The 14948-nt window shown below is 45.6% G+C and overlaps 1 protein-coding gene across 1 annotated transcript in view; it reads right to left on the bottom strand.

Moving 5' to 3' along the window:
• Positions 1 to 13101, bottom strand: part of smc1al (structural maintenance of chromosomes 1A, like) — a 19026-nt gene extending 5925 nt beyond the window's left edge. Inside the window, exons 1-20 of the mRNA XM_080832400.1 lie at positions 12729 to 13101; positions 11633 to 11821; positions 11163 to 11275; positions 10778 to 10981; positions 10271 to 10509; positions 9612 to 9870; positions 8927 to 9067; positions 8440 to 8522; positions 8027 to 8126; positions 7369 to 7476; positions 6964 to 7149; positions 6092 to 6271; positions 5237 to 5383; positions 4564 to 4701; positions 3437 to 3553; positions 2943 to 3049; positions 2530 to 2671; positions 1941 to 2086; positions 499 to 652; positions 149 to 256 (exon numbers count right to left, since the gene is read on the bottom strand). Of these exons, the coding sequence (XP_080688526.1) occupies positions 149 to 256; positions 499 to 652; positions 1941 to 2086; positions 2530 to 2671; positions 2943 to 3049; positions 3437 to 3553; positions 4564 to 4701; positions 5237 to 5383; positions 6092 to 6271; positions 6964 to 7149; positions 7369 to 7476; positions 8027 to 8126; positions 8440 to 8522; positions 8927 to 9067; positions 9612 to 9870; positions 10271 to 10509; positions 10778 to 10981; positions 11163 to 11275; positions 11633 to 11821; positions 12729 to 12837 (2970 nt within the window). The 5' untranslated portion in view covers positions 12838 to 13101. The remainder of the gene's footprint in view (positions 1 to 148; positions 257 to 498; positions 653 to 1940; positions 2087 to 2529; positions 2672 to 2942; positions 3050 to 3436; positions 3554 to 4563; positions 4702 to 5236; positions 5384 to 6091; positions 6272 to 6963; positions 7150 to 7368; positions 7477 to 8026; positions 8127 to 8439; positions 8523 to 8926; positions 9068 to 9611; positions 9871 to 10270; positions 10510 to 10777; positions 10982 to 11162; positions 11276 to 11632; positions 11822 to 12728) is intronic.
• Between the last annotated feature and the right edge of the window lie 1847 nt (positions 13102 to 14948).

Genomic DNA, 14948 nt, shown 5'->3' with positions numbered 1-14948 from the left:
CTAGATCTCTTATCGCCCCTGGCACAACAAAATCTAATTTTATGACTTTACCAAAACTTTCTATGAATATACTGACTTTAATTTTCAAGTAGTAAAAATGTACTATGGAAAGTAAAATTCCATGACCTGGTGGGAACCCAGGACTTACCTTATGATCCTCTGTCAGGCTGCTGTAGTCGATCTCGATGAGAGCCTCTTTTGCTAGGACTGTGCTAGAGGTCCTCTGGCTCGCCTCCTCCTTGGTCTCCTCCCTTCCCTGCAAGTCACACACACACACACACACACACAGACACAGACACAGACACAGACACAGACACAGACACAGACACAGACACAGACACACACACAGTTAATATTCACACACAGACCTGGTGAATGTACTGATGTTCAGCTGAATTCATTGCTTTACTTTAGGAACCTTTTATGGAAACCTGACTGGTGTGTGTGTGTGTGTGTGTGTGTGTGTGTGTGTGTGTGTGTGTAAAGCATGACACACACCTCCTGCTGGCTGATGTCGTCCATGGTTCCCGTCTTGAGTGGCAGCCTGATGTCCTGCATCTTGCAGGCCTGCAGCAGGTTGTGTCTGTCGCTGCGCTTCTGCTCCAGCTTCGTCTCGATGGCCGTCACCTCCTTCTGCAGCTGGGTCAACTCCCTGTGAGCCACACACACACGCAAGGCTGTTACTCTCTGTGAGCCACACACACGCAAGGATGTTACTCTCTGTGAGCCACACACACGCAAGGCTGTTACTCTCTGTGAGCCACACACACACACACGCAAGGCTGTTACTCCCTGTGAGCCACACACACACAAGACTGTTACTCCCTGTGAGCCACACACACGCAAGGCTGTTACTCCCTGTGAGCCACACACACACGCAAGGCTGTTACTCTCTGTGAGTCACACACACACGCAAGGCTATTACTCTCTGTGAGCCACACACACACACACAAGGCTGTTACTCTCTGTGAGCCACACACACACACACACGCAAGACTGTTACTCTCTGTGAGCCACACACACACGCAAGGCTGTTACTCTCTGTGAGCCACACACACACACGCAAGGCTGTTACTCTCTGTGAGCCACACACACACGCAAGACTGTTACTCCCTGTGAGCCACACACACACGCAAGACTGTTACTCCCTGTGAGCCACACACACACGCAAGACTGTTACTCTCTGTGAGCCACACACACACACAAGGCTGTTACTCTCTGTGAGCCACACACACGCAAGGCTGTTACTCTCTGTGAGCCACACACACACAAGGATGTTAATCCTCATCTCGTGAGTGGCACGTCAAATATTCCAATCAGACCACATCAACAATACAGAAAAGGAAGGGGCGATGCTGTGCTACAATAAGTCAAATAATGTTTATGGCAATATGGCAACTGTGTAAAATCGGCTATCTACATTTCCAAATCTGCCCATCTTAAAATGAAAGAGTGCCCTTCACATTCACATTGACTTCTCTTGAGAGCTAAAGCTAGCTGTCTGAGGAGATCCGAACATCAGTCTGCTTTTAAAAGGTGCTTACTTGTTGGCTCCACCCAGCTTCTTGAGAGCTAAAGCTAGCTGTCTGAGGAGATCATCAGTCTGCTTTTAAAGGTGCTTACTTGTTGGCTCCACCCAGCTTCTTGAGAGCTAAAGCTAGCTGTCTGAGGAGATCATCAGTCTGCTTTTAAAGGTGCTTACTTGTTGGCTCCACCCAGCTTCTTGAGAGCTAAAGCTAGCTGTCTGAGGAGATCATCAGTCTGCTTTTAAAGGTGCTTACTTGTTGGCTCCACCCAGCTTCTTGAGAGCTAAAGCTAGCTGTCTGAGGAGATCATCAGTCTGCTTTTAAAGGTGCTTACTTGTTGGCTCCACCCAGCTTCTTGAGAGCTAAAGCTAGCTGTCTGAGGAGATCATCAGTCTGCTTTTTAAAGGTGCTTACTTGTTGGCTCCACCTAGCTTCTTGCGGATCTCCTCCATCTCGTGGTTTTTGTCGTTGACCTCGGACTTCTTGGTGAGGTGCCCGTTCTTCAGGTCCTGCAGCTGGGCCATGGTCTCATCAATGATCTTCATGTGCCTCTGCTCCTCCTGATAGAGGACAAGAAGGAGAGAAAGAGAAACCAAAGGAGAGAGAGGGAGGAGAGGAGGAGAAAGAGGAGAAGGAGGAGAGAAAGAGAAACCAAAAGAGAGAGAGGGAGGAGAGGAGGAGAAAGAGGAGAAGGAGAGAAAGAGAAACCGAAAGAGAGAGAGGGAGAGGAGGAGAAAGAGGGGAAGACAGTGACAGGTAAAAAAAAACCTCTTATAACTCTTATAATTGCTCTTTATATAACGTTTTATAACTCCATCATATCACATATCCCTCCACCGGCATTAATTATATTATATATTTTAATTTTTTTTCCAATGTATTGACTTTCATTGTACCCTCGGCACCATTGAAAATGAGGATCTTATTCCTCAATGTGTCTTCCGAGGCCTAAATCAATCAATAAATCAATCAATCAATCAATCAAACCGCTATTCCTCTTTACCTTCTTCATTCGCTCGATCTCGCTCTCGTCTTTCTTCACCGTCTGTTCCCACATGAGCACTTTCTCGTGATCCTCCTTCAGCTGGTTCTTCTCGTAGTCCAGCTGGATGCCGAGGCGAGTCTTCTGGGTCTCGAACTCCAGGCTGGAAGGGGAAGGCCGCATAACCATACCAGGCGATTAGACTCACTCTTCAGCCAAGACCAAATTACCATAACCATACCATACCAGGCGATGAGACTCACTCTTCAGCCAAGACCGCATTAAACGGCACACACACGGAACACCACAAGACTGCAGCAGCAAATTTCATTCCATTCATTTCACCACATTACATCTCCACGATGGATAAAAGTGTCACTGCTGCACTACAGTTAGGTAAACCTCACAGGAAAGCAAAACTGCTGTGTGCTCACCGTTTCTTTGCAATCTCGTTCTGCCTCTTGACTTTTTCCTCCTCGAATTCACGGATGTTTCTGACCCCGATCTCCTCGCAGAACTCCACAAACACCTCGTCCTCCACCTAGAAGATGCCAGCAAGACATTCCTCATCAGATCAGCTCAAAACACAAAGAAAAACAATATCTAGCTATCGGATTTAGGAGGAAGGAATGCTAAATGCATAATATTGCAAAAAATAGGGATTACAATCAGACAACACTACAAAGCATCTACTTTAACAGAACAAGTCATCTAACTGCTTTGGACACTAACTAAGTCTTTAAGTAATCAGAAGGTTGCTATTTCGATTCTCTGTCGAGGAGTCCTTGAGCACGACACTGAACCCCTAATTGCTCCTGATGTGCAGTGTGCCATCAGTGTAAAATGTAAAATGTGTATACATCCTTGTAAATCGCTTTGGATTAAAGCGTCTGCTAAATGACGAAATGTAAATGAATTGGACACTCACCAGATTCATGCGGTCTTTGAGGTCTTTCATGTCCCTCTCGCGTGATTGGACAATTCTCTTGATGTCGTTGATACGTGGACCAAAGTTGGCAAGCTCACTCTCCAGCTTGGACTTTTCCTTTAAAGTCATAGTAGATGTATATTATTGTCATGTATACTATGTGCAATCAGCGAAATACAAGAGTACCTATACTAGCGGTACATTACAATGCTAAAGAAGGTCTTAATAACCTATGTCATTTAAATCTTAATAACTGGGATCACACGTGGGCTAAAATGATATGCGAGATATCAATAGCCAACCATTACATTAACGCTTAGTCATGCTGTATCCCCTGTATAAGACCCAAAGCTGCAAGCAACACACCCAACACTGTCACTGAGTCCTTATGGTCCCTTGGGGCCTGACCAGTGACTCAGCAAGTACCCATGTCAGCCTCTCCTAGTTGAATAGCAGAAGGAGTATTTTTGTACCGTGTAACAGATGGGGGTGCTGTGAGCGTGTGTGTGTGTGTGTGAGGTGTGTGTGTGAGGTGTGTGTGTGTGTACCGTGTAACAGATGGGGGGGCTGTGTGTGTGTGTGTGTGTGTGTGTGTGTGTGTGTGTGCATGTGTGCGTGCTTGTGTGCGTGTGTGTGTAGTGTAACAGATGGGGGTGCTGTGTGGGGGTGCTGTGTGTGTGTGTGTGTGTGTGTACCGTGTAACAGATGGGGGGGCTGTGTGTGTGTGTGTGTGTGTGCGTGTGTGAGAGGTGTGTGTGTGTGTGTGTGTGTGTGTGTGTGTGTGTGCTTGAGAGTGTGTGTGTGTGTGCGTGTGTGTGTGAGGTGTAACAGATGGGGGTGCTGTGGGCCGTACCTGCATGTTGAGGGAGTGTGTGTGTGTGTGTGTGTGTGTGTGTGTGTGTGTGTGGTGTGTGTGTGTGTGTGGTGTAACAGATGGGGGTGCTGTGTGTGTGTGTGTGTGTGTGTGTGTGTGTGTGTGTGTGTGTGTGTGTGTGTGTGTGGTGTGTGTGTGTGTGTGTGTGTGTGTGTGTGTGTGTCTGGTGTGTGTGTGTGTCTGGTGTGTGTGAGTGTGTGTGTGTGTGTGTGTGTGTGTGTGGTGTAACAGACGGGGGTGCTGTGAGCCATACCTGCATGTTGAGGGCCAGGTGACGGGTCTTGGTCTGCTCCAGGTCGCTCTGGGAGTACTTGAGCCTCATCTGAAGGCCGTGGGCCTGGGACTGCACCTGACGCAGCTCCGCCTCCTTCCTCTTGGCTTTCATTTGTTCCTACGGGTGATGGACACAAGATTCAGCCAATCAGAGTCTACTCCAGAGACCGGGGTTTGGAGTGTGGTTGTCTAATAGGAGAGTTTTTTTTCGTTTCCTGTCCTTGTGAAACCTGCATTCTGCAGACAAGTGCAGACCTGCACCGGACTCAAACTTACACGGGACATGGGAGGCGGTGTCCAATAGCAAGAAGGCAATAACACATGGGGGCTAGCACGTTACTTAAAGCAGCAATATGGAGTTCTGTTCCAAAACTAGTAAGCCAACTTCTTCCATTTTTGCAGGGTGTACCAGCCCGTTACACAGAACTACATAGGGCATATCCTGGATGGCTAGTGGGGAAGACACAGGTGTGTATCTGTCCTTCACATGACCATATGCTATCAAAATGTATTTGAGGATGGTACCAAAACTAGTTGCCTATAAAACCATATCTCAAAAAGTGTCAAATGGTTGCATAGTGTTACTTTAAGGTGCCTGGAAGTGATTTTTACCACAGCATAGCTATGTACCCACTAGCTACCGCTCCACTTACCTTGAGCTCGTCGGTGAGTTTCTCCTTCCGGTCCTTCAGCTTGTCCACGGCCTTCTCGTCCCAGCGCCGGGCCTTGGCCTTCAGGTCACTGGCTCCTCCTGAGATCACACCGGACTTCTGGAACAGGGTGCCGTCTAGCGCCACAGTCTAGGGAGAGGGTTGGAAGACATTAAGACAGCACACCTCATGCCACTTTGCATGTCTTATATATTCCTCCGTCATATATCTTGGTTGGCTTTGTCACTCCACTGGGGGAAGGTTATACGTGTGGGGGGCGTTATCTGCACTTTCATTCATGTATGTGTGTTTGTCTGTGTTTTTCGTATGTGTGTGTGTGTGTGTGTGTGTGTGTGTGTGTGTGTGTGTGTGTGTGTGTGTGTGTGTGTGTGTGTGTGTGTGTGTGTGTGTGTGTGTGTGTGTGTGTCTTGTGTTTCTACTGTCCACTGAGACCTTGGTGTGTTCTTTATAACATTGTGGTTTACATCATCGTCTGGCTTTCCTGTAGGTGGTTTTCCAGGCTTCGGTGGTGTTCATCTTGAGTGTGTGTGTGTCTGTGCGTGCGTGAGTATGTGTCTTATGATCGAGTGTGTTAATGGGGTATATAACCCTCTGCCACACATTTGTCAGTGTGTGTCTGTGTACCTTGAGTCTGTCTGTGTGTGTGCGTGTGTGCTGGGTGCGTGCGTGTGTGTGTGTGTGTGCGTGCATGAGTGTCCTATGATCCGAGTGTGTTAATGGGGTATATAACCATCTGCCACACATTTGCCAGTGTGTGTGTGTGTGTACCTTGAGTCTGTCTGCGTGCATGCGTGAGTACCATCTGCCACACATCTGTCAGTGTGTGTGTGTGTGTACCTTGTGTCTGTATGCTCCCCCGAAGGCGATCCTGCGTGCGTCCTCCACGTTCTCACACACCAGGGCGTTCCCGCAGGCGTACTGCAGCGCCTTCTTGATGTGGGGCGGCTCGTAGCGGATCACGTCGATCACCAGACGCGCCCCGCGCAGTTCACGCAGCTTCTCATCAGTGGGTTTCACCTGTGTCGGGAGATTGACGTCGATTAGGAACCAATAATACGTGTCGGCCTCATCCAAACAGCCAATAATACGCCTCTGCTTTACCTACACAGCCAATAATACGTGTCGGCCTCATCCAAACAGCCAATAATGCACGTCTGCTTTATCCACAAAGCCAATAGTACACATCGGCCTTTAACCACACAAACAATAATACGTGTCTGCCTTAGCTACACAAACAATAATACGCGTCTGCCTTAGCTACACAACCAATAATACGTGTCTGCCTTAGCTACACAACCAATAATACGTGTCTGCCTTAGCTACACAACCAATAATACGTGTCTGCCTTAGCTACACAACCAATAATACGTGTCTGCCTTTAACCACACAACCAATGATACGCGTCTGCTTTTAACCAAACAACCAATAATGCATGTATGCTTTATGCTTTATGCTTTATCCACACACCCAAAGAGAATAACGTGTACAAGCTATGTTACAACCAATCAGATGTAAACATCTCAATTGATTAGATGTCTCTTGAGGTCTCCTAAACAGGTGGCGAGGTATTGCATTATACATAAATGTTTATTAGTAACTAAAGGGACAAGAATGGATTTAAACTGACGGCAATAACAGCAGGTCATCTAAAATATGGATTTATTTTTAAAAAGCCTTTTCAAGTAGGTTGCGGGTCTGAGGGTGGTTACCTCCAGGTAGTCCAGGGGCAGGAAGGTCTCCGGCTCTCCTCGCTGTTCTTTGATGTACTGGATACAGTCACGGCCCGTCTTCTCCGAGTCTACGATGATGGCGTCCATGTTCTTTCCCAGGACCTTGGTCACAGCGATCTGGTACTTCTTCTGGGTGGGCTGGCAAAGGTCGATCAGTCTGCCGTACTGAGCCAAGGGAGAGAAACAGAGGAAACGATCAGTCTGCCATACTGAGCCAAGGGAGAGAAACAGAGGAAACCGTAAAGCAATGTCAAACGACCCTTGTAGACTTCCCCAACTCTCCAGTCACAAACAAAACAAAACAACACAAAACAAAACAAATGTTTAGCTGAACAAAATGAAAGGTTGGTATCTATTGTGTGATTCAGAAGTAAAAACTCTTACCACAGATCCAGGGTAGAGTCTCTTGATGCTCTCCATGATCTCAGCTTTGCGCGCCTGTCGGCTGTTCTCCTGTCTGTCGATACGGGCGTCGCCCAGCTGCTCCATCACCTGAGAACCACACAAACACACAGAACCATTAGAACCAGTGAGGAACCATTACTAGAACCCAGCTACAGACTAGAACCCAAACTACAGGAAAGAGAGAGGAGTTATTACTAAACCCAACTACAGACTAGAACCCAACTACAGGATACTGGAAGAAAGCTTAGTTCATCCTACAGCAGGCAGTCAGGTAGACATTGGGGAAAAATCACCCCTGAAACACAGTAGAAACAGTGTCTCTAAACCATATAATATTTCAATAACCCCAGTATATAGAGCAATAAAGTGCAAGTCATTGGTGGTCATCAGTGGGTGACTTTGCTGCATAATTTGCAATATCTTCATATTGAGTAAGGGGGTGGGGTGGGGTCACTTTCATGTGAATGCTGTGAAGATGTTCCTGAAAATCTAACTTACAACTTTCCCTCTGATAGGAAAACAAACCACCCCTGACACTGGTGGCCAGAAAGTGATCAGTCCAGACTCAAGCAGACGGGGCGGTGAAGACTGGTTAAGAGGATGAAGTCATTAAGGACGTCTGGGGCGCCACACTCACCTGATTAAGCTCTGTGTTAATCTCATCAATCCTGCTCTTGGCCCCCTCCACCTCCGCAGTCAACTCCTCCTCCATACGCTTCTGCTCATCCAGAGATTGCCTGAGGAGGAAGAGAGAGAGAGAGGGAGAGAGAGAGGGAAGAGAGAGAGAGAGAGGGGGAAGAGAGAGAGAGAGGGGGAAGAGAGAGAGAGAGGGGGAAGAGAGGGAGGGAGAGAGTGGTGGTAGAGAAAGAGAAAGTGAAAGAGAGAGATGGAAGGAGAAAAGAGATGAAAGAGACACAAAAAAGAAATTAATTCGAAATAAATTCAGTAAACAATGTCATGGGGCATTTGGGGACACATAACATTGACTTGTAATTATTTAACATGAAACATTGCAGCATTGAGCATCATCATGCTGTTCATGTTACCCACTTGCTGGTGTTGATGTAGTCGTCCAGTTTCTCAATACGCTTCTGATTCTCCTCGATCTCTCTGATCTTCTGCTTGATCTTGGCCTGAGAGCACACACACACACACACACACACACACACACACACACACACACACACACACACACACACACACACACACACACACACACACACACACACACACACACACACACACACACACACACACACGCTTGTGTCAAAGCAAGTCGTCTTGCTAAATGAGCTCAACTGAAACTTTGATCCACCTCATTATATCTACATCATCTCCAATTCAAAAGCATTTTTTTAAAAACACCAGGTCTTCTTCCTTCGCCCACACCTCTATTATGCTAATGTGTACTAGTTTTATTAGTATAATTTGTTTCAACTATGTTTTTACTATGGACAGGCTCTGTGGCACTTCTTTTGAATGAAAAGTGCGCTACAAATAAAATGCATTATTATTATATTATTATTATTATTATTACCTCTGTCTCCACTTTCTTCCTCTCCTCCAGGTCCAGACGGTCCTGGTCGGCCTTCTGGTCCCGGTTGAACTTCTCCGCCTCCTGGGCCAGAGTGGCGGCCCGTTTACTGGCCTCTTCCTTCAAGCGGTGGTAAGCTTTCACCTGGGGGTGAAATATTAGTAACCCATTAATGACTCATGTCTAATGAAAAGCAGTGACTCAGTGATTACTTAGTACCCCTTTAAGTCTACTCCCGATGACTTAGTACCCCTTTAAGTCTACTCCCGATGACTTAGTACCCCTCTAAGTCTACTCCCGATGACTTAGTACTCCGCTAAGTCTACTCCCGATGACTTAGTACCCCTCTAAGTTTACTCCGGATGACTTAGTACTCCTTTAAGTCTACTCCGGATGACTTAGTACCCCTTTAAGTCTACTCCGGATGACTTAGTACTCCTTTAAGTCTACTCCGGATGACTAAGTACCCCTTTAAGTCTACTCCGGATGACTTAGTACTCCTTTAAGCTGTGGTAAGCTTTCACCTGGGGGTGAAATATTAGTAACCCATTAATGACTCATGTCTAATGAAAAGCAGTGACTCAGTGAGTGATTGTGTGTGTGTGTGTGTGTGTGTGTGTGTGTGTGTGTGTGTGTGTGTGTGTGTGTGTGTGTGTTTGTGTGTGTGTGTGTGTGTGTCTGCTCCCACCTGGTTCTCCTCCAGCTGGAGGTCCTGCCCCTGACTCTGCGCCTCCTCCTCCATGCGCTCGTCGAACTCCTGCCTGGCCTTCTCCACGGCTCCCTGCTCCGTCTCCAGCTCCTCCATGTCCACCTTGCGCTTCTTGTACAGCTTCTGGGCGTTCTGCAGGGACTTGCGTGCCGCCTCCAGCTTCTTGATCTTGTGGGAGGTGTTCTCCTTGGCCTTGATGTACTGGGGACGCTTCTGGTTCAGCTCAGAGTCCTTCTCCCTGGGAGACACGAGCAGGAAGAGGATGGGATGAACACACTAGATCTGCCACGGCTAACCTCCAACTACATCTAAAGTTACATTCCCTCACCGCAAAATGTGTATCTATATTCTTTAAATAATGTTACACATTCACTCAGATACACCCATGAAGGACAGATACACTCATGAAGGATCTCTCCACTATCTCTCTTTCACCACTATCTCTTTTTCCACTATATCTCACTTTCCCTCGCTCTCTTTCTCCCTCTCTACCTTTCTCTCTTCATCTACCTCTCTCTCTCTCTCCATCTACACCTCTCTCTACCCTTCTCTGTATACCTCCCTCTCTCTCTCTCTCTCTCTCTCTCCCTCCCTCACCTCCCTCCCTCTCTCTCCATCTCTCTCCCTCCCCCACTCACTTGATCTCCTTCTCTATGGTCTGCTGCTCCCTCATCAGCCTGCCCAGCTCCTTCTTCTTGTCCTTCAGCTCCTCCTCCACGCGGTCCATGCGCTTGCGGTCCTTGTCGATCTCCTTGTTGCGGTGAGCCAGCTCGCGGTTCAGCTTCTCGATCTCGGCGTCGTTGTGATACAGCCTGAACAGCTGCATCTGCACGTGGGCCCGCGACACCTCGTCCTTCAAGCGCTGGTACCGCTCCGCCTGACGGTTTAGGGAAAGAAGTGATAAAGAAGGAAAAAAAGAAAAGAAGAGCAATCAAGATGTGCATTCAAAATATTTACAGAGTGTTTCAAGAACATTGTTACATTAACATTTACATTTTGTCATTTAGCAGACGCTTTTGACTAAATGTTAATGTAAATGTAACAATGTTCTTGATGAATTCAAAAGTTGCAATAACATATGACATAAGAGAAAACAAGACTCTCTTCTGTTCAAATCTACAAAATCAAAATGGCAGTGTGAGCACCTCTTCTTTCTCCTGCTTGGCCTCCTTGCGCTCGGCAGCGATGTTCTTTTTGCGGTGGTAGTTGAACTGCGTGTCCTCCTCCGCCTTCACCATCTCCTTCTTCCTGCGGTCGTATTCCTGAGACAGCTCGCCCGAGCGAGAGATCTCCTCAAACAGGGCGGTACGCTCTTTGGGGTTCTTCATGGCGATGGACTCAACTGCACCCTTGATTTAAATGGAAATGGAAAGGAGATAGGTCAAAGCACAACACAGACAAACACAGTCAACTCCTTGACCTTTCAACCTATTAACTATTCTCAGTATGACTTAATACAATATTTACTTATTCAAAGACGATTTGCATGTATAATTTCTGTACAAAATTGCACAAATAAGCAGTGGTTACCTGGAAGACGAGGAAGTTCCTGGCCTTGATGAGAATGCCGAGTTTCTCCAGCTCCTCACTGTACTCGGGCAGCCCCACCACCTTGCCGTTGATGCGATACTCAGAGGAGGACCCTGCAGCACAAGAGTAGCAATATTATACATCAACGAGGGCAAATGGTAGAAAGGTGAAGAAAGGTACTGTAGACTGGAGACTGGAGTGAAGCGCTGCACTGTGACTAAATGGCACGATGGGGACAAGAGAAGACAACTCAAAGATGCAGGACAAGTGAGATGTAAAGAAGATACATTATGCATTATGAAATCTAGGGTTATGTTAGGTACAAAATAGGGCAGTTCAACATAAAAAACAACAAATACCTTTGATGTTTCTCAGTGCCTAACACATGTATGAAAGTCTGGGTACACTTGTGTGTCCTGTGGCTGTGAACTGAGTGGCTCTCCTGCATAGCAGCTCTGCAGGTGTCATACCTATGATGATTCGTGTGAAGTTGCGCTCCTCGCCACTGTCCTCACGGTACACCATGCTCACGAAGGCCCTGTTGGCGACTGGCTTTCCCACGGGGGCTCCATGGATCAACTCCTTCAGTGTCTTCACTCTCAAGTTACTGGTCTTCTCCGCCAGCACGAAGCTGATGGCGTCCATAAGGTTGGACTTCCCTAAGGACATCAAGAGCAGCACACCTTTAGTTACTGAGATGCTTACCAATACAGGCTGTGTCTGTTCCACTGTGACAGCAATACACCATTTAAAATGTGTGTTCTGCAATGCCATGATAGGACTTCAACGGGTATGAGCTGAATTCATTTATTTTATGAATATGCACTGACGAGATGTGATCAAATAATGTACTTATCGGAATACAACATGTTCTGGCACACTGTTGATACAGCGTTGGTATTATAATAACTATATTACATGGTTTCAGTACAGTTTTCATCGAACCACGCTTACAAACTCAAAACATTAAAATCCCATTTGACTTATTACGTTTGATTGTTCAGCATGGACAGCCAGACAAGAGCCTTATTCGAACTGTGCTCCACAGAGTTGACACAACTTCGGCGATATATCGTAGCTACTAGCAGAGTCCTTAGCTACCTAGCTGATACATGTCACACACATTTCCTATAATACACAATGCCGAGACAAATGTTAAAAACATTTATCGAACACAGTGTATTTACGAAGCTAGCAAACGGTGCCCCGACGTTCTGAATTGCATTAAATGCAATTTACAGTGCTACGCAATGCAGTGTTGATAACGTTTCTACACCAATGTTGATTCATGTCACCATGATCGTTAGCCCACATGCACTGTCAATTTCTCTTCACTAATTTAATTCACCATTCTCAGAGTTAGTCAAAACATTACCCGATGTTGCAGTACAACACTATTATACTAGTTCGTCAATAACTTCACCTAATGTGCAACACATTAGGAGGCTAGCTACATAGCTAAAATGCTACAAGGCCTAACAGGCAACAAGGGAGTCCACGGTCTGAATGTATTATCCCTCCGTACTATCTATCCGAAAGGTTGGATTTAGCTAGTGAAGTTCATACCTGATCCATTAGGTCCGATGATGGCAGTAAACTTCTGGAAAGGTCCAATAATTTGCTTGCCTTTATAAGATTTGAAATTTTCTATCTCGATTAATTTTAGATAGCCCATTGTGGAAACAACAACGTCCTATTTAAAAGAAAAAAATGCTGGCAGCTTGCTTGCTAGCGAGCTAACGCTAGCTAAATCTTGCGTCTCCGTTTCCAGTGGTTCGTTTGCCAGGCACAACGCTCAGAATCCCTTTAGAGACTACAAATAATACTAATATATACGTATACACCTTAGTATTGCATGCAACTGTCCAAATAATGACATTGGAAGTTGGATGAAAAATACCGGGCTAACTTGCTATATGAAAAGTACGGCCAGCCAGAGCCCGCGCGCACTCGGTGGTAAACAAATATCCTATCGCGAGACCTTGAGGACCAGACAGGAATGAATGGTGGATATTATCTGTGGCTGGAACTGCTTGCAGGTCCATGTTTTCGACTGTAGGGAATTAATCTGACAGGTACTCATCTGTATAAAAACGATGTGTGTGATTCAGCTTGAAGAAAACTCGTGAGAGTCGTAAGTTTACCATAACAGTGTTATTGGAGAGGTCTGGTTGGTATTCTCCTTCACTCCTATTCTCAGTTACTCAGTCAATTTTGTGGTCCAAAATTCGCTAATAAAATAATGATTCCCAATGAGTCTTTGTATCAGCAAAATTCTTCATGATTATATAATTCCATAGTTCTTCAAAACCTCGAGTATTACCATTCCTTTTAAACACAAACACAAGACCTCTGACTCCTTCATGGGCATCATTCACCAATAACAGTTAACTCAACCTTCAGAGGGTGCACACCTCGAAGTGGAGACAGGGCTTTTTAACACAGAACTTCATCAAACCAGTGTTGCATGCATAAAATTAGGTTAAATGTATATATACAGTACTGTGCAAAAGTTTTAGGCAGGTGTGAAAAAATGCTGTAAACTAAGAATGCTTTCAAAAATGGAAGTGTTAACAGTTTATTTTCATCAATTCTTCATAAATTAACAAAATGCAGTGAAGGAACAGAAGAAAATTCTAAATTAAATCAATATTTGGTGTGACCACCCTTTGCCTTCAAAATAGCATCAATTCTTCCAGATACACTTGCGCACAGTTTTTGAAGGAACTCGGCTGGTAAATTGTTCCAAACATCTTGGAGAACTAACCACAGATCTTCTGTGGATGTAGGCTTCCTAAAATTATTCTGTCTCTTCATGCAAACCCAGACAGACTCGATGATGTAGAGATCAGGGCTCTGTGGGGGTCATACCATCACTTGCAGGACTTTCTGTTCTTCTTTAAGCTATGTTTGGGGTTATGTTCCTGCTGCAGAATACATTTGGTGCCAATCATACGCCTCCCTGATGGTATTGCATGATGGATTAGTATCTGCCTGTATTTCTCAGCATTGAGGACACCATTCATCCTAACCAAATCTCCAACTCCACTTGCAGAAATGCAGCCCCAAACTGGAAAGGAACCTCTACCATGCTTCACTGTTACCTGCAGACTCTCATTATTGTACCTCTCTCCAGCCCTTCGGCGAACAAACTTCCTTCTTCTACAGCCAAATATTTCTAATTTTGACTCATCAGTCCAGAGCACCTTCTGCCATGTTTCTGCACCCCAGTTTCTATGTTTTCGTGCTTAGTTCAGTCACTTGGCCTTGTTTCCTTGTCGGGGTAGAGCTTTTTGGCTGCAACTCTTCCATGAAGACCACTTCTGGCCAGACTTCCCCGGACAGTAAATGTCTGTACCTGGGTACCACTGGTTTCTGCCAGTTCTGAGCTGATGCCACTGCTTGAAATCTTCCGATTTCGAAGGTAAATAAGCTTGATGTGTTTTTCATCAGCTGCATTAAGTTTCCTTGGCTGATCACTGCGTCTACGATCCTCAACGTCTTCTTCAAAAGAGCTTGAACTGCACATTTTGAAACCCCTGTCTGGTTTGAAATCTTTGTCTGGGAGAGACCCTGCTGATGCAGTATAACTACGTTGTGTCTTGTTGCTGTGCTCAGTCTTACCATGTAAATGGATAAAAAATAAACATTTATTGTTTACATTTTTCAAAGCATTCTTAGTTCATAGCATTTTTTCACACCTGCCTAAAACTTTTGCACAGTACTGTATATATATAATATTTCTAATAAGACATTTAAACATAAACATTTCAACATCATTTTATA

This window comes from Sprattus sprattus, assembly GCF_963457725.1.
Source record: "Sprattus sprattus genome assembly, chromosome: 2".
NCBI lineage: Eukaryota > Metazoa > Chordata > Actinopteri > Clupeiformes > Clupeidae > Sprattus > Sprattus sprattus.
Note: the sequence above shows the minus strand (reverse complement) of the source record. Positions and strands in the feature narration are given on the sequence as shown.